The sequence below is a fragment of the Hippoglossus hippoglossus genome, chromosome 15, assembly GCF_009819705.1.
Source record: "Hippoglossus hippoglossus isolate fHipHip1 chromosome 15, fHipHip1.pri, whole genome shotgun sequence".
NCBI classification, from domain to species: Eukaryota; Metazoa; Chordata; class Actinopteri; order Pleuronectiformes; family Pleuronectidae; genus Hippoglossus; species Hippoglossus hippoglossus.
Genome location: NC_047165.1, coordinates 16,953,640 through 16,979,570, shown reverse-complemented (window position 1 = coordinate 16,979,570; position 25,931 = coordinate 16,953,640). Strand labels below are relative to the sequence as shown.

The following is a 25,931-nucleotide window of genomic DNA, read 5'->3' as shown; positions in this document are numbered from 1 at the left end:
ATTTCATGACCCGAAGCGACTGATCATTTCGCTGCTATTTGCAGAAATCTCTCTCTGTCTGTCTGTTTGTGTCTCACATATGTCAACAACTTCTCTGCTTATCGGCCCAAGGAAGTGCAGTGTTGAATATGGTGTGATTTGGACACGTGATACTTTCAATATTAATGACAATTGAATAAACTGACGACCAGAGCCCCTGTAGCAGCTGCGACTGGGACTCATCAACATCAGTGACGCTTTCGATCACCACAACAGCCCATTCGCGACATCTTGCCACTGCTCAATAACTGCAGGTGACCGCAGGCAGACCATTCCAAACAGGCAGGCTTAGAGCAGGCACTGCACTAGTGTTAGAAATCCGGGTATTTGGGCAACGAGACACACAAAATAGGGTTAGGGTTAGGGGTTAGGGTTAGTTCAGGAGTAAAATCGGTTTGTACTTTGCTCATCTTTTAACAACCTTTTGTCCACAAATCTTGTGCACAAAACAAACCAAAGCTGACAGGACTGGGACCAGGATGTGTGTTTTCGTATGTATCAGATGGATCAAACATCTTGAAGGAAGAAATGTCCTCTGACTCTGTGCGTTGCCGATTTCCAACCCAGGAGGAGATTCACTGTCACAAACACTGATTCTCACATTGAGTGATTCAGAACGATGACAAACTATTTCATACTATAAACAGAAATATACTTACACATAAGCCACTAGAATATATTCAGTAATTCCACCTAGAGAGTGCGTTCCTGCTGTGCAGTTTGATTTGAGAAATTGCTCCATTCTCCATCAAATGTAAACAAACACAAAAGCACCCAGACAATATTATTTAATCTCCCTCTCCGTTCCTCTGTCTCTCTCCCAGCGATGAGGTCGTCCGTAAATTGAATGCCACTTGTTTTCCAGCCCATCTCCTGCCTGAAAAGACTGCCAACCTCTGTACGCTGCCAACGCACGCCTCTCAGCCCGGCTCTAACCTTCATTTGGCGAACAGACAATAGAAAAATTACCCAGCCCGGCCCCCCTGCCCTCACTAATCTGCTACTCAACGCCACTGCTTCTGAATTCTGCCATAGTGGGGATGCACCCAGTGAGCCATGCCATTGTTATTTGTCTCTTCTGAAGTGGAGAGGGACATACACATGCACACACATACACACACACATAGTTGGGCACATGTGTGTTACTTACACACACGCATGCTTATAAATCACTCTCGGTGGGGTTTCAGTGTTGAACAATCATAAATTCCTCTAAAAATGCCAAAGCCTCCTTCATCCATCAGTGAAAGCTCCTCTTCAGCGACAACAACCACAACTCATTACGGACAACTGGCACTGGCTTAAGTGCGCTGAAAGCTCAGGCAACATGTCAGTGCCTAAGCTTCCCTGTGATGGTGGCGTCCTGGTGCCCGTCGGTATGAACCCGACGCCCGAGGGTTAATTGGTGGCAGCCTCTCGGCCCGCCATCTGACAGTGGCAGGGTGTGGGCGAGCTGCTCTGCTGACGGCCCAGTAATAAGGAGACGAGAAAGGCAGGCAAACTCCTTCTGCAGTGTCTCAGCCCCCCCTGTGGGACTGCTGACTGACAGGACTGCTCTTTCTCTTGGCGTTACGTACGCACACATACAGCTACAGAGGAGGGATTATAAATACAAGTGTTGATCGAGGGAGCAGCGGTGTGGTCCTGCTGCTACCAGAAGGTTCACTTAGACTCTCCATTAGCTGAAAAGGCACGGAGCAGGTTCACAATCCGTCAGACCAATATAGTGAATGCTACCCGGCCCCAGGTCATACGCTCAGCTGATGTGTGTGAGGACAAGGTCGTGTTTACTCAAGAAAAAAGCAACGTTTTACCTCTCATCCGAGAGGCTTCAAGCAGTGGCTGATCTAGATTTTTCTGAATCGGGGGCATAAAAGGGCCCCAATTTACACAGAGGGGAACATTATATGTCCAACATCCATGCACAATTCATGATTCAGTAAGATGTCATTCCTTGTTTACTGTTAGCTCTGTAGCTTTGATTCAAAGCCACACATCATTACATATATTTTGACAATTGTACTTTGTTAAAGCACATTGTGTTCTTTAATGTTAGTAACTGACATTTTTTTTTCTTTAAAGACTACTGAAAGGACAGGGGCACTTCAGGGGCCAATCAAATGTCACCCCCGCCCCTGGATCCAGCCCTGGCTTCAAGTAAACAAGTCAAGTCAAGTCAACTTTCCATGGATCACCTGCATCTTCAGCCTTCACACCTGAATATCAATATATTAGTCAGAGTGTGATAAACAGCTCATATCTTGAGACTAAGCTGCTAGTTTTGGCTCGGAACTCTCCAAAAACAAAATAAACTTTCACTTGTCGCCTCATGTCAGTGCCTCTCATGTTGAGTTTACACAAAAGCCATGAACACAAAGTAACACGTTCGTGAGAAAATCAAAGATGGGAATCTTTCACCTTAATCGTGCCGCAGCATCTCAAATAACACCAGCTGACTGGAGGTGCTAATAATATGGTGAAATGCAAGGTGTTGACTGCTGCATCAGAGGTGTGATGGATGGTGAATGAAGTGAAGCATTTGTAAGGTGGGTGGCTTGATGTCTGGAGAGGTTTTTACAGCTGTCATTTGAGCAACCGATTTCAGTCTACTTCCAGCACTTTATATTTCTTTTTGACACATTCAGGGTTTTGGACCTGAAAAGACTTTTTCCACTTATTTCCTTTGTGACTTAAATCTTACAGGAGAACATGTTTTGTCTGAGTATTTCAATGACTACGACACTGGTTACATTGTATCAAAGATGACTGGCATCCAACACTCAACAGAAGATTGCATAAATATATTTTTTTATAAACAGGGGACGCATTTCGTAATGAAACATCTACATAATGTATTAAACAACTGTGCCATGCTGCTAATCTGAATAAAATGTGTTTTGTTCTGGTGACACACTTACAGCATCTCCGCTGTACCAAACATCCTGTTCTAGTCTTTAGCAAGGAGGAGATAATTGCTTTTTTCACCATCCGTCTCCACGGAGACCAGACATCTCACCAGTACTAATCTGCCTCTCTCCTCCTCCCTCCTCTCCTCACCTCCCGTCATCGCAGCACTCCATCAGCGATAATTTACATTAGGGGTGACTGCTAAAATTTTCACTGGATGATGGGCGTCCTGTATGTTCATTGAGTCAAGCTGAATTTGTGTTGTTGTGCCAAACTGGAGCTGGTGGAAGCTACCGATTCTCGTCTGAAAGCCACAGCTGCATTTGTGATGTATTCTGTTTGTGGGAGCTGATCTGATGCTTTAGAGCGAATCCAATAGAGAAAGTGATGAGCAGGTAAATTACTTCAGGAGTTACCAAAACCTGAGAAGGTGTCATTTAATATGTTTCTTTTTTTCAACGATAATGACCCTGTTCAGTTTTAAAATCCGTCCTGAGGGATCCCATCACGAGTGGTCAGCTCTGTGTGAACGCACCCAAGAGCGTCCTGAATGAGATCTGATCACTAAGACCACATTGGGAGGTGGTCTGGTTGACACAGCACAAAGAATGTGGTTTCACATTAACTGTTTCACAATGAATCTAAAAATACTTTTCTCTACTCAGTGCCCATGTGTTGATTTGATTGTGGCAACCATGACTCAGAGTATCAACATGCACACTATAAGCTGGTGACATTTAGCCTTTTTCTCCTCCCTGCTTTTAGAGCCCTTAGATTTGGTTGTAGGTTTATTTTCTAGACTACATTTCATTTCTTTACAATATATTTGCTTTCAGTTACATGTGTGTGTCCCTCCTTTTGTTCAGCATGAGCCAAGGTGTGACACATATGGTCCATATAATAGGAGAGACTGAAAGAGAGTATTACTATACATAAGAGCTCCATTAAAACAGGAGATAAAAATGCATGAAGTGTTCAAACTCTTTTCAAGGCTAAGAATTCAATTCTCAGCTAGAAGGGCACTCAGAGAGTGGATCTGCACCGAATTGTACCTGTTAATAGGTATTAGCAGCATTCTTCATATGCCTGATTTTCTTCATGGGGATCTCTGCATTATTTGTTGAAAAAGGACATCTCGCAATGAAGAAAGTGGTAAACAAATCCTTGAATGATTTCTCTCTTGGTCCCTACCCCACCACACCAGTTTAAAATCGGTTCTGGGTTTGAACCCTGCTTCAGTCAGCGTCTCTCTGTGTGGAGTTCACATGTTCTCCTCATGTCTGTGTGGGTGTTCTCCGATTACTCAGGTTTACTCCCCCAGTCCAAACACATGCAGGTTATGATAATTAGCGACTCTGAATTGCCTGTAGGGGTGACAGTGAGTGTGAATGGTTGTTTGTTTTCATATGTCAGACCTGTGACCTGAGCCTGTGACACTGGTGGTGTTCCCCGCCTCTCACGCAAAACATCAGCTGGGATTGGCTCCAGCCTCACAACCTAATGGAAGGATAGGAGGAAGGAAAAAGATCTGCTTCCTGGATTTAGAATCTTACACCAGAGTAGAATGAATGATGAGTTTAGAATAAAGAGTTATATATTGATTTTTTGATTTTTGGGGGGGAACTTCACTAATTCTATTCATCACAGGGAATCTTCTATAATGTTCTCTGTGGCTCTGGATGGATGTTTACCGAAAGTCTGAACACGACTAGAGTCTACTAGAGTCAGGTGATCAATAATAACAGTATGATTCATCGTCTGAGAATCATTTATAATGCAACAAAATAGTGTGTCACTCCCAAATGGTGGTGGAGAGAATTCAATCAATGTTTCTGATGTTTTCAAACCCAACTTTGAAGGATATATGACTTGGAGATAGGAGAGTTTTGTGGTCTTTGAACTGTATTAGCAGCTTTTTTAGGTCTTGTTTTTGGACAGGTATTTTGTGACAGTGATGATTTTTGCTGTTTAAGTGATTGAACTTTTATTTCAAGTTATTCTGTTGAAGGAGCAGCACACTTTAAATGTTTTCCATACTGTATGTGTCGAAGTCTGCCTTGTGTATACATACAAAGCCTGTATTTAAAGGTGGATGATATCACTGGCCCCAGAAAGTGAGGGCAAAGCGTCTCTACTGCCACCTGGTGGCTGGCTACAGTATAAGTCATAAACCCTGCAGAGTACTTTTTAGTAGATGGGACATGGCTCAAACTAATAAGTCAAAAAACGGCTTAAATAACTTTTGTTCAAAGATGGTTTCTGTCATTTTAGGAAGTTCTTATTTCCCTGATGTTTGTCTAAATGTTAATTTTTCTTTCTTATTTGATGCCATAAAATGGCTTGAAACGTCATGATTGACAGCTGAGACTGACTCAGGATTGGTCAAGCGTGTATATATATCAGCGGGACCTAGCTACAGCAGATCCATCTGCCAATAACTACTGCCCAGACTCTGGCTCCAAATGCACATGATGGCAGCCTTCGTGTCTGGGATGTTTTGGCTTCTTTACTGGATAGTGGGGGGGAGTGGAGACGTGTCGTCCATCTTTATATACAGTCTGTGGTACACATCAATAGTGCTTTTACTCAAAATACCTCATCCACTGAGTCAATTTTTGTTGCCATATAGTTTTTTCCTCATTCAATACTTTTGTGTGTTTGAAAAATCAAACACACAAAAAACAAAGCGTCCACCTGCCCTATTGACAGAAAAGGTTCCGAGTCATGTTTCCCTGCTGGGCCCTGAGATCGCAGCCGCGTTGGCCCTTGACCACAGAGACCCTCAGGCTGCACATCCCTAACAACAAACCACCCTCCAGAATGTGACTGAGTCCTGGCTCCCATCCAAAGCGGTGACCCTGCCTCTCTCAAGGATGCAACACAGACATCTCCCCCCTCTCACACTCCACAAACAAAAAACAAAGGTCACGCAGACACACTGTCTCTGACAATACCGGCTTTTCCCTGCTTACAGTGAGCCTGGGATTCCTGACCTGAAGAGAGAAGAAGAGACTGAGTGGAAGACACAGCTCATATGGTGAACACAGAAACCAGCTCTATTCACCCATCTGCAAAATACAAATGGTTGACTGTCTGTCAGTTTGTCTGCTGGAGAGACGGGCTAAACAGCTCTAATCTCCATAAGGAAGCATAAACAGACGTATGGTGTCATCAGTTCACTGGGTTCCTCACCCTCTGCTGGAAGAGTCACAGCCGCTCGGCACACAGCATGGGCGACCACCCGCAACACAACACACACGTCCTCAGTGATTTAGGGGCTACGAGACGCAGATAGAGACAATGAAACGGAGAGGATGCTTTACAGATGTGTGTGTGTGTGTTGGGTGTGTGTGTGTGGGGGGGGGGATCTGAGCTGAAAACATAAAGATATAGAAGATATGTGAAAAGGTGGGAGGAGGAGGACAAAGTGCACAGATGGTGAAATGGAGGGAAACGTGAGAAAGGGGCTCTGGGAGACAACAACATGAGAGAGGGGTGTGAGTACATGAGGTGATGTGTTGGGGAGACAGCGCTCTAATTAGAGGACAACAGAGGTGAGAGGGATTTCCTCGGAGGCTGTTGCTCTGTTTATGTCCCCGTGCTGTGGAATATTGAGTCTCCTGTGTACAATGCCTCTGTACACTTACCTGTGCAGCCTGTCCTCCAACAGCTCAATATACTTGGTGGTGTTCTCTTTCAGTCGGCTTTCTGTGTGGAGAGAGAAGCACAGGGAGAACGGCAGCCTGTTACTTGCACTTCATTTACTACTTTTATTAGCCGTGATGGCGTATCCTAGCAACAAATCACAGCTCTAATACCATTAAAAACTGCGTTGACATTAGCTATCTGGTACACGGGCTCTATTAGGAGAGGTAGTCATCACTGTTGGCGATGGTATTGTGGGGAGAAACTGCAAGAGCACAGTTCAGCACAAAAGCCCAGATGGCTCCCGCTCTCTTTTTAGACAAAGAAACAAGTGAAGAAAGATGATTCCCACTGCTCTGAGAGGGGATAAAATTGGAGACGGCCGCGGGGTAAAAAGGAGATTTCTATTGTGGCATAGGTCCTCTTATGGTGCCAGATTTTTCTGTGGGGCATAAAGTGGGATGGATGGCTTATGTTGCTTCCAGCGCCCTCCTGCCAGCAGTGAGCTGCGCCCGAGGAGGCAGAGGCAGGCTGGCTGAGCGTCAGTCAGGACGGAGAGGAGGGCAAATCTCAGCGTCGTTAACAAGCTCATGTATGAAACATGAGAAGATGCCCCCCCGCAGCAGCAAATCTTTGAACACAATAGGATGCACTTATATCCAACTGCACCGCATATATATGTGCACACAAGCTATAACATTCAATACGACCCACCTCCTCACCATGGAAACACACACACACACACAAAGCTGGCGTGAAAAATCTGGCCATCAAAACATCTGTACAACTCAACAACCAGTCAGATTCAGTGGTTTCCCACACTGGTGTGGTGCTGCTCAGGGTGGAGGTCGTGGCCCTCATCGCAGGATAAATCTGACAGGGCATGAAATTATTAACAAGGAAAGAGTTAAAAAACATATTCTTAAACTATTGTTCAGTTAGAGACTTTTTTTGTCTTTTCTACAAGCATTAGGGCCATATTGAAGAAAAATTCTAATGAGATTTATGAGAATAGCTTTAATATCACATCGTAATTGTGAAGACAGACGTTATGAGAATGAAGCCGTAATTTAATGAGAATCTCATTTTGAGAATAAAGAAAATAAAATATTTTAGGAAATAACCGGAGAGGAAAACCTGTGCTTGCCAGAGTGTCACTCCCTCTGGATCTAAAATCTTGATTAGCAATGTCATTGTTGTCATTGTAAATCTCTTTTAATGTCACGCAGACGTAACCAACGACAGTTTTACAGTTGACCAATACCAAACATTTCCTCCTCCACAAAATGGGCAATTTCTCCATATTCATAATTTTGACACAGGTGACAGGCTGATCTTCAAAAACTCCCCCTACACTTAATATTACTTTTTCTCACAACTTTATGCTCATAAGATTATGACTTTTTTTCTCCAAATCTCTGAATTGTTTTCCTTATAAGTGGTCCTAATATTCTGTTGTGCTTTTCATTAAAAAAACTGGATACATTTATCCATTCAATCCTGTAAAACAATAAATACTATCATCAAACATCTTATCAAATTCTCAGAATAAGGGTATTTAACAAAAAGTCAAACTACTACTTTAATAGAGTAAATACTACAACCCCAAAAAATTATAACATGCAGAAATTGCTTCATTTTAAGGAGACACGAGCCAAAAGAATGGTTTGGAAGCTACTCTAGTGTAAAGCCATTTAGCTCGCTCACATTGATTCTGGCTGACAGAGAGAGAAAGTCACCTAATTGGCTGTTCTGAATCACACGGAGGTTTGAAATATAATTTGTATCATTGTCTTGATGGTGGTTATTAGACAGCTTCGGCTCCGAGATGAGACAGGATGGGGGCTGGCACAGTGGGAAGTAAAGGAAAATGTCACACACACACGCACTCTTATATCTCCGGGACGTCAGAGGACATTACATAGACTTTCTTTCATTTTTCTCGACACTACTTAACCATTACTACTTCCCTAAGTCTAAACTTACCCTGATCTTAAATGTCTTCACCTTAAAGTTTAATGACACGTCCTCATAATGTGGCTATGTAAACAGATTTAGGTCCCCACAACATGAGTAATATGAACACCACACACATGCATACACGCATGTATTCTCGTCCACACTTTGGTGCAGAAATGAGATAATGAGTTTGGAGATAGACGGGCTATTTCTGGAGCTTGCATGTGCATGTCACAGAAAGTGAAATCTCGCCGAAGAGTCGTCTTCTTTGTGGCCAAATTTGCTCAATCAGAGGGAAGACTGAGGCCGCTGGAGTAGCTATCAAATATCTGCTGAGCGGATCTAGTGTTCGTGGACCAGACAGCTCACTTACCACCCCTCTAATTGCTGTGTGAGATCCTATCCTACCTGACAGAGTCCCCCTTGTCAACTTCGAATTCATGCCTGCTGCGTTAAGAAGCGTGCGAGGAGATAGCCACTGAATAATACATGGGGGCATTAAGACTGACTTTGGATGGCACAGAGCATGTACAGATGCGAGAAGACAAAGTAGGCTACAGCTCCAACAACAGCGAGAGCCAGATTTAGAAATCACTTATTGTGAGGAATGGAAAGAGTCAACAGAAAAGGCAGATGAAGATGGGAGATGCAGGCGTGAGAGTATCAACCGTTAACTTAATATTTCCTCCGACGCTGACGCTGTTACACGCCGAGTAGAGTCAGAGCGCCATCCTGTCGCCATGCCAACCGGTGGCAAAACTAGTGAGCCTCTTTCCGAGCGTGACAGATGAAAATAATCTTTTCTTTATAGAGTGGGACAAGACATCAAGCGGCAGAGCCTCCTCCTGCGCTGAGTGGAACCCGAGCACGGGGAGATATTATCACTTCCTGTATAGTCTGCGGGAGGCGGCTGTCATTGGCAAGCCATGTGAATAAAACTGCTACTAAAAACCCCATAAAGAAGAGAGAGCCACTCTGCTCGCCCCTAATACAAGCGGCAGTGGATTCAGTGTTAAAGGAACCTCACAAAGGAATTCACAGAGGCCGCGCTGGAAAATTCATGAACTCAGCCTCCCCTCACACCAGGGATCTCAGCGGGCGCTAACCATCGCTGATTGTTGCCAAGGACCCCGGCCAAAATCGAAGAGGGCCACTCATTCACAATACAAACAGAACTGAGACACCATTGAAAGATGATGAGAACGACTGGATGTTGCACGGAGGCCGTTTGCTCCACGTAGGTCAAAACACTCGTTCATTAGTCTAATGAAGAAATAATTACTTCAGCGATAAAGACGTAAAGTTTATAAAAAAATGATGAATCTAATGATTATAATCAGTGATGCAGACGGATAAAGCAAATGGAGCAGAGATACCATCTCGCACGCCGATGCACAATTTGCGATGATGAAGTTATGGGCTTTAATGAGCCTGTAGAAGTTAACGACGGCAAGGTGTTTGGAGTCGCTGCTGCATTATAAGCATTTAAACAAGTCTCTAATTGAAAGTGAATAATGCAGTAATTTTTTCACTGCGTTGCAACAATAAAAGCAGCCAACATCTGTGAGGCCTCCATGTTGTCAAACAAATTAGAGGCGGCTCCGTGCTAACGCAGCACCGCCGGTATGCGTGTTGTAGAAGCCGGCACATAATAAGGCAGAAGAGAAATTGTGTGTCTTTGTAATTGAGTTTAAGGCACTGACTGTGATTAATGTGTTTAAGCTCTGCTCGGGCTGTTTGAGTGCGGCTGCACTGCAGGTAGCACAAACACACTGTCAGCATATGCAGACACTCACAACGTATGGCTGCATCTGAACCTAAGAGCAGCGCAGCACCACGGCTAATGGAGGAAGAGGGACAGGCTGATCTCTTACACAGACATTCAATAACCCACGGTGCTTTAAGGCAGTAGGATCACAAAGCACAGCGTTAAAACTCGCCGACCACAGCCGGCACTGCGGAACATATTGTGGGGCTGTGCACGAACGCACAACAAAAGGAATAATTTTTTTTTTAAATGTGCTCTGTTCCAAAGCTGTGCAAGGTGCTGGTATATGTTTCAGTTCAGGGTGCTGAATCCATCTGACTGAGAAGTTAGACACGCTCACTGTCCTTATAACTCAAAGCCATCTCCGTAAGTGGGTTTAAAAGAGACTCCAAACTTATTTTTTGCTGTCCGCTGCAGAATAAGATTTGGTGGGAGGCCCAACAACAGAGGAACTCGCCCAAAATCTGGGGCCATTTAGACTCTAAAACACACAATGCAATCTAAGGTTAGCATGTTCCAATTTGCTGACTAGAATGGCATGCAAATTCAATCAAGCTGCCCAGTTTCACACACTCATTCATATATCAAAAGAACCAAATAATTATCTGTGATTGTTGCCATTCTAAACTAGAATAGTTCCCAGTGCTTTCCCAGTCCTTTAAATTCAAGCTGCACCAAATTACACACACTCATAAATATCAGTGACTTCAGATCCACAAATTATTCTCTGGGAAAATGGTGAAATTTCTAAAACTGCTCTACCTCGCATTCGTCTGGGTGGTACAGATTTACAGAAAAGCAACTGATGCAGTGACGGCAGCTCCTGTGGTGACGCCTCAATCGACTTCTCTTTGTTTTTGTGGTCATTCTTCTGAGTACGGACGCTATGATTCTCTTTACAATCACAATGGAATGACATCACAGGGAAAAAATTGTTACTGGCAAAACTTCAGAGACAAAAACCAGGAGAAAAAAATCCTCCTGGGTCCACTTAACCACCACACCGCTCTCAATCATTCAGGCGCTCTTTAGGAGAAGAGCTGTCATACGTTCCATCAAGTCCTCAACAGAAGCACCCTGAGAGAGGCAGGCATGAATAAATCATATATGTCCTCGCCTCCACCGCTGGCATTCCATTAAGAGGAAACAGCATTTGTCTAATAATGCAGAGTGACGGTATTTTGATGTGCACTTGAGTTGGTTGAGATTGACCTGGACGGGCTGCATGACCTGCACGGAGGCGACACCGGAGCGGGAGCTGTATGAAGAAAGAGTGATGCTGGAGATTGAGCAAAAAGACATAAAAAAGTAGACTAATTAAATGTGTTGGAGCCGAACAATTTACTGTCTTCATCACTGATAGCCCAGTGACCTGCCTGCTACAGTATACGGAGCAGACTGCATACTAACAGCAGCATTAAAAGAATACGTGGATAAATCAAGAGGGACACACACACACACACACACTTACGCTGCTGCCACACTTGAATGTCCTCACTCCTGGGGGTCATTTACGCATCTTACTCAGCTTCTCAATTATTTATTGGTAAATTTAGTCTTACTCCAGATCTCCCTTGGGGACAAAATTATACTCTCAGCAGGGAATCAGACCAGCGGCTTTAATGGCTTTGGTATTCATCAGTGCTCTTGCCATGTGGCAATTAGGCACATAATGGCTCCCAGGCCAAAACGCCCCACACAACCAGAGGGCGGAGATGCTCAACAAGCAAAAGCTGTGTAAACGTATGGAGGTTTTGTCATGGTATAGCTGCCCGGTGTGTTGCTGTAAAGCTCTACACCATGACAGTAGTTGTTCATGAACAGGAATTATGATTTCTTGTTTAAAGATGTCGCCAGTGTCATCATCATGTGCTAGGAATGCCTCAGAAACCAAACGGATGGCCATCTTGACTTTGAAGTAGACAGTAATTTCTAATCCCCTCCAGCTACAGAAATGGTAATGTGCTGTTTGTGGGCTATCAGGTTCCAGCAAGCATGTGCCAGCCCCTTATTACCAAAAAGGATGACAGTTTAATGAGCCCCTTGCTCGGTGTCAGCAACACATAGTGAAATCGCGCCCATGCTGCCGTATTGTGTGCACCCACTTGAGCATTTAGGCAAGCCACACACAACCAATCATTAACTTGCCGTCTCTTCCCACATTCGTGATGCGTTGCCCACCTGACTCCCCCCTTTTCCTTTGTTTAACAGGAAGGTTCGCGTGCCGCTGGTTTTCCCAGCCTCCGCGTCCTCGAGAGCTGCGTTACTCTGCGTGAGGCACTCTGTGTGTGTTCAGGGAAGAGATGTGAACTTGAATGTGTCTTTGCTGGTTGTCAGGGAGGAGATTAATGTTATCCCCGGTTGTCAAGGTGTTCAGGACGGTGCCTCAGCCGCAGAAATCAGGCAGGTGACTGAGTTTCATGCACTCGGTTGGAAGGAAAAGAAACACACTTGGTTTTGCGAGTGAAAAGAATATATTTCTGCAACAATAATATGAAATCTTGGAAATGACATGAACAAAAGTGCATGCATTGGCATAAACACTCAATGCTACTCACCCTGAATGCAACAATGAAAGGGTGCCCCCTAGTGGCAGCAGATGGTGCATTCCAGACAAGACAATGGCTAATAGTGACGCTGCAGCCACAGGCCTTTATGACAAAGTGTATGCTAGACGGCTGATTGCATTGCTTGGAGTTGCAGCAATCGCCACTGATCCAGAGCACCCATCTCCAGACCCTCACAACCTGACCTGGCCCTGTCACGTCAACGCTCCCCACTCCTGTCTCAGAGCCTCAGAGAGTGAAGTGACCTTTTTTATTTATTTTTTTAGAAATACCCCTGTGACTGATGGACTAGAGAGAGTAGCACTGCAGGTGGTGCCGTCAAAATCCATTTATCTCTCTGCTAGCGCCAGGAGGACAAACCCCCTCCCCACATCCAACTCTAAAAAGCAAGCCCCCTCTTTGAGCGGTATTAAGATCTCCTCGAGTTGGTGTGTGTGTGTGTGTGTGTGTGTGTGTGTGTGTGTGTGTGTGTGTGTGTGTGTGTGTGTGTGTGTGTGTGTGTGTGTGTCTGTGTGTGAGAAAGTGTGAGAAAGTGTGAGAAAGAGAGAGCTGATACACCATGTCTGCACTGAGTGGCTTGGAGGTAATTGGCTACTTCACACAATCTAAAGCTCATTTCCCCTGCACACCACCACCAACCCCTCCACCCCCTCCTCTTAACAGCTGCCAATCCTGCTGGCAAATCATTTGATGCCAAGTCCCCGCTGACAGCAGATCACTTCTGCTTCGTTTGGGAGAAAAGTCATCGTCCATTGATGTCCTCCCAGCGTGCAGCAGCATCAAGATAGAACTTCTTTCAAAGAGCAGTTTGAGTTGATATTTAAAAAAAAGGTGGATTCAAAGAAAAAGAGGCACCTTTTAAAAAGATCCAACAAATGCTCTCTTGTCTCAGTGGGCAGGTGAAACAACGCAGCAGTGTTCTTTCAGGTAATTGTGCATGTATTTTACATGGTATTTTTACTTATTTGTTGACCTTAGGCTACATCCATACTACTATGTTTTCATTTGAAATCACATCAACTCTGCTATATATATATATATATATATATATATATATATATATATATATATAGGGTTAGGGTTAGTATATGTGTAGCAGAGTTGATGCGTGTATAACGCAACATGGATAATCCATTACAAGTGATGTAGACCTTCTTTATGCTAAAAGCTGTCGTGCAGTTATATCCTGCATTTTGAAATGATAGAACTGTACATACTGTATGTAGGTGACGAGCTATTATTAAAGCAATTTGTGACAATTCTGAAACCAACAACCAAATGCTTCAGGACGCATATGCCCAGTGTACGTGAGTGGTCATGTGACTTGCATTTTCAGGCGTGTTAGTATGGACAGGGAGCAAAACTGATACGGAGCCAAACGCTCATGTGGACAGAGTTTGTATTAGTTTGAAAACACCATATTCAAACAAAAACGTAATGTGGATGTAGCCTTGAAAGACTCTTGACTACATTGATGAGGATGATTTGCAGCTGTAAGTTCTTTCCTATTTCACTCTGCAGTCCAGTTTGATCTTTCCATGTGATCTTGATACAGATTGGCCTCAGTGACTCACCGTGCAGGGCCTCCCTCTGCTCCAGCTCCTGCCTGAGCTGCTGCCTCTGCTCCTTCATCCTGGCCAGCTCCTGGCTGCTCCCCGAGCTGAGGCTGTGCAGCCTCTTGGTCAGGGCCTCCAGACGATCCCGCTCCTGGTACACCGCCTTCATCTCAGCCTTCAGCTCCTTGGCACTGCTGAAGTCATTACCTGCACCAGCGCACCACAGCAGGACATTAAAACTTACACTGCCCAATAATGGGCGCCTTGATCATTAATGGCATAATTAAGCGAGGCTAATGGCGGGCGATCCAAGTAAATGAGGTAAATAAAAAGACGTGAATTCTGTGCAGGGGTATACTTGGGTGTGGTTGAGCGGGGATTTACCTGAGATGGCCGCCAGTTTGGCTTCATGCAGAGCCAAAAGCTGTGTTTCAGTCTCACTGACTTTCCTCCTTAGGCTGCTTCCCAGCCTCTGACTCATGACCACCTGGGGAAAAGAGGGAGGAAAAGAGGCAGAGGAGAGAGAGTGAGAGGGAGGGAGGGAGGGAGGGGACGGTGGTAACGAACAAAACCTTTGCAGACACATGGATCCCACAGGAAGCATTGCTCATCTCCAATTCTGCTTTCATTTTCATTCTTACAAGACCTTACAGATTAATTTCCGTCCTTCTGGCCCTGCGTTGAATACACACCAGAGCATCAACGTCAACGTGTTACCTTGTCGATAACCTTTACAAAGAGAAAGAGTATGTCTCCTTTTTGAGCGGACAGACAGTGAAATGTGAAATCTCCATAAAGGACGCCATTAGAATGTCAGCGGGGAAAAAGGCCCTGAATGTCACGGTCCTGATGGGGAGGCAGCACCTCACATCTGCAGCTTTCACAGAGGGGTTGATGGCTTCAGATACAACCTGTCTGGCCCCATCTGCCCTCATCCTGCCCTTTACACCTCTCGTCTTTCTAATGTATTCACTTTGAACTGCGGCCAGATACAATCCCCATGATGAGCTTCCCTCTTTTGAGGAACTATTTTCACTGTTCAAAGGGATGTGCAGCCGCAATATCTGACGCATATTCTTGTCGAATCTGACACAGTTTTGTGCAACACTTTGAAAAGGCTGTCAAATAGGTTGATATTTCTGAGGCAGAACATCTCCAGGGAGTTTTCTTCCCCATAAATACAGACAACGGTTCTCTCAAACAGCCTTGCATAATTTTTATTTCACACGTTACATGGACTCGAAGCTGCTTTTCAAACTGCAGAAATCCTGACATGAGATGATTTGATTTCAAAACATCTGGCCATTTGTCGGTTTTGAAAAAGTCAATAGAGAAAACCGAAAGTTTCTTTCATGGCAACGATCGTTTTGTCACAGCAGGTGTTCCATTTTCCACATGGTGGATATCTCATTTAGCAACAGAGAGTTTCATTTCAACTGAACAATGGACAAACTTAGGACTGTGGTAAAAGTGTCTGTGCAATGAGAAGGATTTATATATATATATAGATACATATATACAAACATATTCATATTCATAAAATCCCTATACTCATATAAAGCCTTGATATTTATATATGTACTGTATATATATATTTATATTCTGATAACCATATACAAAGCCATACATATTCAGAGACAAAGCCTTAATATTACAAAGCCTCAATATTCCTCTGAACTGAAGTCGTAGCCTGAACCAAACATTTGATGCTTGGTTTCTAAAGAACATAGTAACAGTAAAAATGTCTTCACAGAGCCCTGTGCTTGCTCTCTCTCTCTCTCTTTCTCTCACTCCCGCTCTCTTTCTCTCGCTCTCTTTCTCTCTCTCTCGCTCTCTTTCTCTCTGTGTGTGTGTGTGTGTGTGTGTGTGTGTGTGTGTGTGTGTGTGTGTGTGTGTGTGTGTGTGTGTGTGTGTGTGTGTGTGTGTGTGTGTGTGTGTGTGTGTCCTTAAAGCAGCACCTCTCACAGATTTGTGCTGCTTCTGCTACAGAGATCTACAGAACGTAGCAGGAGGAACCTCCAGAGACACTGCACATTTACAAAATAAAGCACACTAAGCCATTCACACATGGGATGCACAGAAAACCCACCAAATTCACAACTTTACTTGTTTCTCTTAAAAGATGCAGGGGGAAAAAAAAGTTGTATTGTTTTACTGAGGATTTTAGGGAGGATTTATTCCAAATTAAATCTCCTGCCATTTCTGCCGACAACTGTGGAGAGTTCACTGGCTTTTGTCAAACAGAAAACAGCCCGTGAATTCAAACTTTAACATTTAGTTGGCCCATTTAACACAATGAAGCTGGCACACAACACATCCTGTCTGTTCTGACTGACTACTCCTTTGATATTCAAACACTTTCAATCATTGCTGGCATCCTGAGGCGAGGCTGAGCTGTTGTGAGGTAAATTGGGTCAGAGGAGCGGTGGCTTACTTTAGCAGTGGCTTCCTTGATGGACAGATTCAATGCCTGCTCCTGCTCCTGCAGCCTGCAAACAAATGAAAATAGATAGAAAATGATTCAGTGCAGCAGTACAAGTAATTTCTTTTTTTTCCATCTGGCTGCTAAATACACAATCGGGAAATACTGAGTCTGTTTAAGTGTTATACAGGAAAAATAAATCTAGTCCAGTGGATGAGAGTAGAAGAGAACTGACAACACTGATCATTCTACATCCTTGCAATCTTAGCAACAAATGTGTTTTTTTATTTCCATTGAAAGACAGGACTTTTACTTTGAACATCATGAATCTTTTGCATTTGCTTAAACTTCTAATAACCTATAATGTCAACCTTTTTGGCCATTTGAGGATGAAACAGCATATTTGCAGCTCAGACATCCAAAACAATTTGCTAAAAGACACTAAAACAAACTGAGTCAGATGATAATGGTCTCTGCTCTGATCATGAACGACATGTCCACACTGCGAAGTCATCTGATCTATTGTTATTACAACAATATTGATAACAGCAGCAAAAAACCCGAAATAACTGATTTGTGGACACTTGAGGGCAGCAGAAACGCAGCATTGATTTATCATCATCTTTTAAATTGATGTGGCAAACACTTGTTTATTTGCTCGTCCAGCAGATGCACAGCTGATACAGAGAAACAATGTGATTCATTTGGAGTCGTGTTTGTGGCCCAGAGGCAAAATAAAGTCCAGAGTGTTCACCGTCCACTTAACTCAGCGAACACTGGGTGGTCAGTGAACACTCAGCTGAGATCAGGTATTTTACCTTTGAGTGTGAAAAATGGACGATACGTTAATTTAGAGGAGAAAAGTGGTTGTCTAAATATGAAACCTATAAATTAGCCAGTTATTTGGAGAAAGTCTTTGAGAAGAGAAAAATAACTCTTTATAGATATGTTATATAACTGTAAGCATAAGTTCATTGGAATTTCTTTGGAATTTTCTTTCTTTTTTGTGTCTTTTCTTTTTTTCTTATTCCCACATGTCTTGTTTATATAAATACCAGTAGATGTATGCGTTATACATGGGGGTGTCTTGTGATGAAGTCAACTCAGCTAATAAAAAGGTTGTGAGATGATTTGCTCCGTAGTCACAGCTTCAGTTTGATGAAATTCAATTTAAATCTAAAGGCTTCATTATTCCTATAATAATTACAACCTCTACAGCAGCATCCATGATAAGAGAAACAGAAGATACCATTTCATTTGTTTTCATTGACTGGCTCATTAGATTTAACTGTGGTGATGAATAGTTCAGTTCAGGTGTAATCACGGTAATGTAAACATGCAAACAGGACAAACCATTAAGGTCACATTATTTGTTGACAGAGACACAAATCAATTCATAGATGAGGGGGGGAAAGAGCATAAAATCCATTAAGCACAACACAGTCACCTTGAGTCAGTCCCAGTTGTCTCATATCATAAAAATCAGTCTGCCCTTTACATGTTATTCAAGGGGATGTTCGGGGTAAGTCAGAGTAGAACACTGGCTCTGAACATCAGTGTTCGACACCTGTTTCAGCTCCTCCTGGAAAGTGAGGATTTCTTTCAACCGGTAACTACAAGAAAAAGCACCTTGATACGAGAGAGAAAAGCCCCTGTGGTATTTGGAAAGAGGGCTGCAGCACAATCATCATGATGACCCCGAAGCGAGCCGCCTGAAGATGCTCGGCGGCTGAATATCCAATCTGAGGTCGCAGTTTCAATCAGCAGCCAGAATAAATGCGTTCCAGTCGGGGTGAGAATATGCCAGATATCAAATTATGCCAGTGATGGTGGGTCACGCCACCGAGAAGGCGATAAGTACAATTTACATGTCTTCCTAACGAGTGGCAAGACAGAGAGGCTTTCCACGGTGTACCCTCGCAGGCTATTAACTTCAGAGGAGGTGATGCAAAGTAATCATTTGCATCTGAGAGAAAAACCATTAAAATTCAAAGCAGGTTCAGGCAGGTGTAAGAGAAGAGGATCGAGGGGCACAGGGGAGCAGAGGAGTGTGGCTCCTCCATGCACCCGCTCTGATTCTGCAAATAAACAAATCGTTCCTCTTTAAGTCGTATAAATCAGTGTATCACATTACATTCAAGTGGGAGGCACGTTTGTCTAAAAATAAACTACAGTATAATGCAGCCAGCATCCAACAGAGTTGCATGTGCACTCTACCAAACCTCCAAAAGTGTGTGTGATTTTCACTATTTCTGGATTGTGATAACACCATATATTCAGTATGTAACACTGGAGTTATTTTAAATGTTAATTTGAATTTTACGTGGCTCAGTTAAACTTTCTTGGATGAAAATAGGACAGTGGTGCTGTACGATATATTCAGACTTAAAGTTATATTTAGGATACCACTGTGTTTATCAGAGGATAAATGATTATTCAGTGAAACAGATCGTCTGCACTGACACATCCTCTTCCAAAAAAGAGCTCATTTAATGATAAGGAAATACGTGACATGACACTGGGAGGAAGATCAAGTTCGGATTACTCACTGTAGCGTTATCACCAATTTCTCACAGCTCTCTAGCAGCACCACCTGGTGTACAGTGGTACTGCAGGAACTATTGCACCTGTGCACTGCATGATAGGGGGTGAATGAATAGGGCTTATGCAAACCTGATTTTTGATGTTGAATACATGTAGCAGAATACTGCACGTGTTAAATAATCAAACAAGAATTGCAAGCAGTAGAGTATACACATCTGCCAAGGCCAAGCAGTCCCCTCATGAGACCACATTTAAATTCACTGTGATCTAGATCTAGATTTGGATCTGAACCACATTGCACACACTCATAGATATCAGTTATATTGTTCATTAACATCCAGGAATTATTCTTTGAGAAATGAACAAAAATGTGGAAAAACATCCTGTCTTTTGCGATATTAAAGAAAGTGAAAATAAAATCAATGGATCCAGCATCCCACCAAAATTCTATGGGTTCATCCAAGACCCATGTCCCATCCTTCCACCAGGTTTCATGGTAGTTTTTGTGTAATCTTGCTGACTACCAGACAAGCAAACAAACGCAGACATAAACATAACCTCCTTGGTGGAGGTCAAAGGTTAATTCTGTTCTCTGATAATGCTGACCCTGAAGAACACATGACTTAGATGCAACAGGGACAGTCAAAATGTCCCTGACCCAGACTATGAGCATGTAAAGGGTTATTTTGTGTTTCCCGTGATTCATATTGCATATGATGAATAATTCTACAAAATATATGACAAGTAATACATCAAAAGTAATATGTGTGCAACCTTTTACCGATCAAATTGCCAGTGAGTGAAGGTCATGCATGTGATGGCCTGATAAAATGTCGTCCCAGTGGGGTAGTGTTCAGGCAAGTTTGACTCCAGTGATACAACATCACACAAAGGTGTAAAATGCAAATGTGTAAAGTGTGAACATGTTTCTTCACAGAATGCTCCAGGACACATTTCCATTTTCTACATACATTTGCACATTTTCTCAGCCCTGTTGGATTCTGTAGAGCAAGAGCACACATAGAAGTGTCTTATATTTATAGAGATTTGTGATTAGTGTGTCAGTTTCTTCACTGGGATTTAACTGTCTTCATTCACTGGTCACATAAAAATGGTGAGAGTTAATTTCCCCAAATCCAGTCGTGTGGTTTAATGACCTGGTGTTTTTTTATGGTGCATAATATTTCAGAAATAATGACAAAAACGGACTAAACCGAATCAGAAAATGTGTCATGCATTCATTCTAATGGCCATTTTCATGACACTTTGGTATGTGCTTGTATATCTTCACCAAGAGAAAATATGCAGCTAGCAGTTAAAGACATGTAATCAAGTCTATAACAACACATCTAGGGAAAAAACGCTGGTAAATTATTCAACATGTCTTTGACGCTGACCTTAGCGTGGAAGGTGGCAGGGAGACGGAAATCTGCAGGCGGTTTTCGGATGTGACGAGGTCCTGCAGGGTTCGGCTCATGTCGCGGAGCTGGGCCTCGGTGCAGCCCCTCAGCACGGAGCCCTCCAGCTCCTCAGCCTCCACCTGCTGCTCCTCCTGCTGGATCTGCTGCTCCAGACATCGACTGCGGTCCCTCAGCTGCGCCAGCCTCTGCTGCAGCTCGGCCATCTCCTCCTGCACAGGGTTCAACACTCTCATTTATTTGTATGATATGTATGAAGCTAATTAAGATCATAATAAATCAAAGTAGATGAAATACCAACACTTTAATCATCTAAATCATTACAGTACATTTAGCTCATATCTACGAGCAGAAGAAGTGACAAATTATTATATAAATTATGATTTATCAGTATTATTATGTAGCAATATAAGATTTGTATTATGAGTATTAATAATGAGATTAGCCACTTCACTGTAAAGCCATTGGCAACTCTGACTATTTTAGAAATGTCAGTAACTTTTCATATGTGAGGAAGGAAAATGCAATAACCATCGACCGCTTGTGTGACATAATGCGAGCTGAATTTACCTCCACCATCCGTTTCTCTCGGATCAGACGATCTCTTTGAAGCAGCGGACCCTGGGATGAGTCACACCGTTCCCCCCCGTCCGGCTCTGCACCCTCCCTGCCAGCGTGCAACAAAAATACAGTCTCTTGAGTTTTCTTTTTTTGTATCATGACTTCTCTAAACTGTATTTTCCACACCTTTCATCCATATTTCAGGGCCCCTTTGGTACCATTACCATTTAATAGTCTTAAAAAGTGAGATAGAGGTATGGCGAGGAAACACATTAACACAGCTTTACTGTGTGAGCTTACATTTGTTCAGGATACCCTCTGGAGGGACCCCACCTGATTCCCTTCCTGTTACAGGGGCTATTTTTGAAATCCCCTCCCTCTCTGCTCCGTCACAATGGGGGAAAATAAACTCAGTTTAACCTCATAAATCTCTGAAAATACAAATTTTAACAAGAGCTAACATGTCGACTTCAGTACTGCAATGCCCCATGTAATTAGATTGTGATTAAATTATAGAAATAGAAAACCAAGTCTTTCATAAAATAAGATCTAAAACACTCACGATTTTCATAGTATCATTCACTTTGCTGGAAATATCATCACTTTGTAGAAGATGGTGTCATATATTTTACTTGTGAAAAAAAAAATTAATAATCCAATAAATACAGTTGAGTAAAAAGAACAATATTTAATTCTGAATTGTAGCGGCGTGTATGTGCCTCAGTAAATGTTCTTAGTTATTCTCCATCACTGTTAAATATTCAAATAAAATGTGTTGATAGTATCAGACTCCAATATCAAAATCTGACACAGTTTTTAACCTCATCAATCCGATAATAATGCAAATTTTTTCTGAGTGGGACCAGTGTGAGTTGTTTGCACTACAGAGGCATCACTGAATCACTGCTGCCTGCGTCACTAACCTGCGCTGGCTGCAGTCTGCCCTCTGGAGGGCGCTGTGCACCACCTGTCTGAGCCGCTCAAGGAACAGAGCCACGCTGGTTTGTCTGGAGGGTAAACCCAGCTGCAGAGCTCCTCGCTCACTGCACAGCTCCTCCAGTTTTTTCCCAAAACGCTCGGCTGTAGATTCACACAAACACAAATCCTCCGATCAACATGCAGCAGCATCACGTGCAAGACAAAAAGTTCAGCGTAGCAGGTCAGAAAGTTGATGTAGAGGTTTCAGGATCTCCGTGTAGGTACTGCTGTGCAGAGAGCAAATTACTGGCCTGCGTTCACTGAAATTACATGACTACACATCATCCTTTATTCAATAACCTAATTATCTCTAACTAGAAGGATTTTACAGAGAATAAGCAGACAAGACATCGTTCATTTTGGATCCTTCATGTTTTTCGACCCTGTTTGGAATGAATGACCCGTCTCTTGTGGTTTCATGGTAAACGTTATAAAAATCCGGGGGTAAAACATCCAGATAATGATCAGAAAGAAAATCTAATCAACTGTCTCAGTCTATTTCATGGAAATCTGTTCTTGTTCTTTTCAGACATCCTGCTGATAGAAATTTAAATCAACGATGGTGGGAAATAGCTGAACTTCTCTGATACAGTTCAAAATGTCAGAGGGGGGGGGGGGGGGGGGGGGGGGGTTGTGAAGTGGAGTATCAAAAGACAGACCGAAAACACCTGACAAGACACACTGACCCAAATAGAATCACCGTGCCAAAATAGTTCAAGGTCTAGAGGAACTCGACAGCAGATGTTCATATTTATTCCGGTCTCAAGGGCCGAGAAATGGGTCAGAATATAATCTTGTTTTGAAAATAAACTTTCTTCTGGCCAACTAATGGAAAAAAAGTGGGTCAAGCTGGATTTTAAATGAATGTGGTTGCTCCTGGACATTGATGAAAAAAGAGTCCAGATTAAATTTGTTTGGTTTGAGGTAGCTGGGCCTCTCCCCTCTGGTCGTCCGAGTTAAATCATCAAACAAGAGTGAATGATGAATCATGAATCATTGTCCACAAAGCTCAAGAAGCCTCAAGGTTTTTCTAATAAATCAATAAAGGTTTGGTTCAGCTTTACCTGCAAAGTTCATTGGTTTCTGAGGTTGAGTTTTAACTGGCTGACTGACGAGTTTAACACTTTTAAATACAGACACACAGCGAGAGAAGCAAGATCAGACTATTCAACCCTTTAGCTTAATACAGACTCAGCTAATAAAGCATAAAAAAAATGATATTATTTGGAGAACATTGGAAATACCCTGGAAATGCAAAAATAGACAAAAATCGAAAATGAAATCAAAACCTTCTGGTTAGTTATTTTTCCATGGGAAGTTTCATTGAATGTCACTAAAGTCTGCAGTAAGTTCCACGTGGTATGTGTGTCATGAATCAGTGAACAACAACCCATTTCTTCTGTGCTAATTAATCCTCGGACGTCTGCCCTCGCGTGCTTTTATCACACATTTTAGTGTTAATCCAACTCTTAATCAGTTGGCAAGAAATCCAATAAAAGCAAATGACTTCCTCCCACATCTTAAACACAAAGGTCAAATCGTAAATGAATCAGAGACTCAAATCATGAGTGAAACCTCAGGATAAGTGAGGACTAGAACATGTAAGATAACATATATATAATATATATATAATAAATGTTCTTGGTTGGGAATGAAATAAAAGCAATGAATGTGTAAGAATTATAAAAAATAAAGGAATGGAAAACATGGGAGACATTAGTGCTGTTCAATCCATCCACAGCTACAGCATCTCATCATCTAAAATGACCTACTTATTAAACCAGAGGCTCAGCTCAAAGTCTTAGTTCACCTGCGTCATAGTCATCATCCAAAATAGCCTTCTGCTGGAGTCTCTGCAGCTTCAACATCATGGACTCAATCTGACAGGGAGACACAACGGACAGAAGACAGAACACATTACCCAACAGTCCAAAGGGCGACGCTCTCTAAACAGCGGCCACAGGCAAAACAAACTAAAAAACATGTGGGTGCAATGCTCGTCATGTCAGAGTGACACCAAGGTCAGCAAGTTATGGACTGGGTATGCATTTTTAAAACCACCATCAAAACTGAACATTACTGCGACTTGTTTAACTTTTAATTCATCTTTTGTCTGTCACAGACAATTTAAAAGACTTTGCTTGTTCAGTTTAGTGTGTTAACTCATAACAGACAACATTTCTGCAACATAAATGATGTGGTAATACCTTATAATACAGGCCATGAAGTATAATTTAAATTAAATAATTAAATAATTAAAAAAACTGATGGTGGGTAAGAATGGTAGAAGTCCTATAGACTGTATTTAAAGATGGACGACATGAAAGCCCCCAAAAGTGAAGCCAAATCATCTGGATTGCCCCCTGGTGGCTGGTTGCAGTATAGCTCACCACTTCCTCCATGTTTGTGGATAGGACATGGACCAACCAGCAAAATTTTAAGTATATGTTAAATAGTTGTATTCTCAAAGATGGTGTCTGACATTTTACGTCGCTCTTATCACATCATGTATGTTCAAGTGATAATCTTTCTGATAAGTTTGATTTCAATTAGTTATTTGATGCTGTAAGAATAAAGTGAAAGGTCATGATTGATAGCTGAGACCCACCTTGGTGTGGGTGCGGTTGTTTTGGAGGCAGTCTTGCAGCACGACCTCGTACTTCTTCACCAGGTTGTCCCAGCATTGGTCGGAGGCGGGCGTGGCGCTCTCATAGCCCGAGGTCACAGAGGAGGCGGACGCTGTGTCCGAGTCCACAGACAGCGAGGAGGTGAGCTCTATGTCCAGAGATTGGGAGTCGCAGTCAGGCAGGTCGGATGAAGCCTCCCTGCCATCCCACATACATTCCCTCCAAAACCTCCCACCTAGTGATAGCTCCTCTCCCTCGGCCTGGCTGCCGGGAGCAGAGGAGGGTGGTGATTGGCCAGTGGTGGAGTGCTTGGAGACATAAGCAGGGAAGCTTTCTGGTTTTGTTTGAGGTGAACGAGGTGCTTTAGTTGACTGATTGAGTGGTTGTGGTTCCCGGGCTGGTGCAGCAGTGGTTGTGTCCGTTCTCTGGCTGGAGTTGAGCGACTGTTGGATGAAACTGAAGCTGGAGTTAAAGGAGTCCAACGGTGAGGACTGTAGTGCCGGGGTTGATCTTAACCTGAGATCCCTTTGCGGCAGTGGGGACAGACCCTGATGGCTGGATGTACCGCTGATGGCAGTGCAGACCTCATGAGGCAGAGGATGGGTTACAGAGCAGATAACGCTCTTACTCTTCCTGGAGCTACATGTGAGTTTATCAGGCTGCTGCTGATTTATTAAGGACACTTTGACAGCAGGTGTTAGACTCATCCTCTGAGTGCAGGTGGCTTCAGGGAGGTCAGTGTGACGCCCAGATTTCCCCTTCCTTAAGCCAGTGGTCGTCCCTTCCTCCTCCTCCTCCTCCTCCTGACCATGAGGCATGCTCTGTAGTCTGGACTGCTCTCCTCTCATGTACCCCGGTCTTCTGTGGAGCCTCTTGCGGCCGGAGCTGCCAGCCGCACCTGATGCTCTGCCACCTGTCAATGCAGAGATTAACCATTAAG

General features: G+C 43.2%; 1 protein-coding gene across 3 annotated transcripts in view; it reads right to left on the bottom strand.

Annotated features, from left to right (window-relative positions):
• disc1 (DISC1 scaffold protein) overlaps positions 1-25,931 on the bottom strand; it is a 44,683-nt gene that overhangs the window by 14,407 nt on the left and 4,345 nt on the right. For all 3 annotated transcript variants that reach the window (XR_004616272.1, XM_034608660.1, XM_034608659.1), the window contains exons 2-10: positions 24,973-25,904; positions 24,175-24,244; positions 22,310-22,466; positions 21,396-21,492; positions 20,805-21,037; positions 16,876-16,930; positions 14,826-14,928; positions 14,460-14,648; positions 6,594-6,654 (exon numbers count right to left, since the gene is read on the bottom strand). Coding sequence is in view for 2 of the 3 variants with exons in the window: in XM_034608660.1 (XP_034464551.1) it covers positions 6,594-6,654; positions 14,460-14,648; positions 14,826-14,928; positions 16,876-16,930; positions 20,805-21,037; positions 21,396-21,492; positions 22,310-22,466; positions 24,175-24,244; positions 24,973-25,904 (1,897 nt within the window). In the remaining variant the exon portion in view is untranslated. The remainder of the gene's footprint in view (positions 1-6,593; positions 6,655-14,459; positions 14,649-14,825; positions 14,929-16,875; positions 16,931-20,804; positions 21,038-21,395; positions 21,493-22,309; positions 22,467-24,174; positions 24,245-24,972; positions 25,905-25,931) is intronic.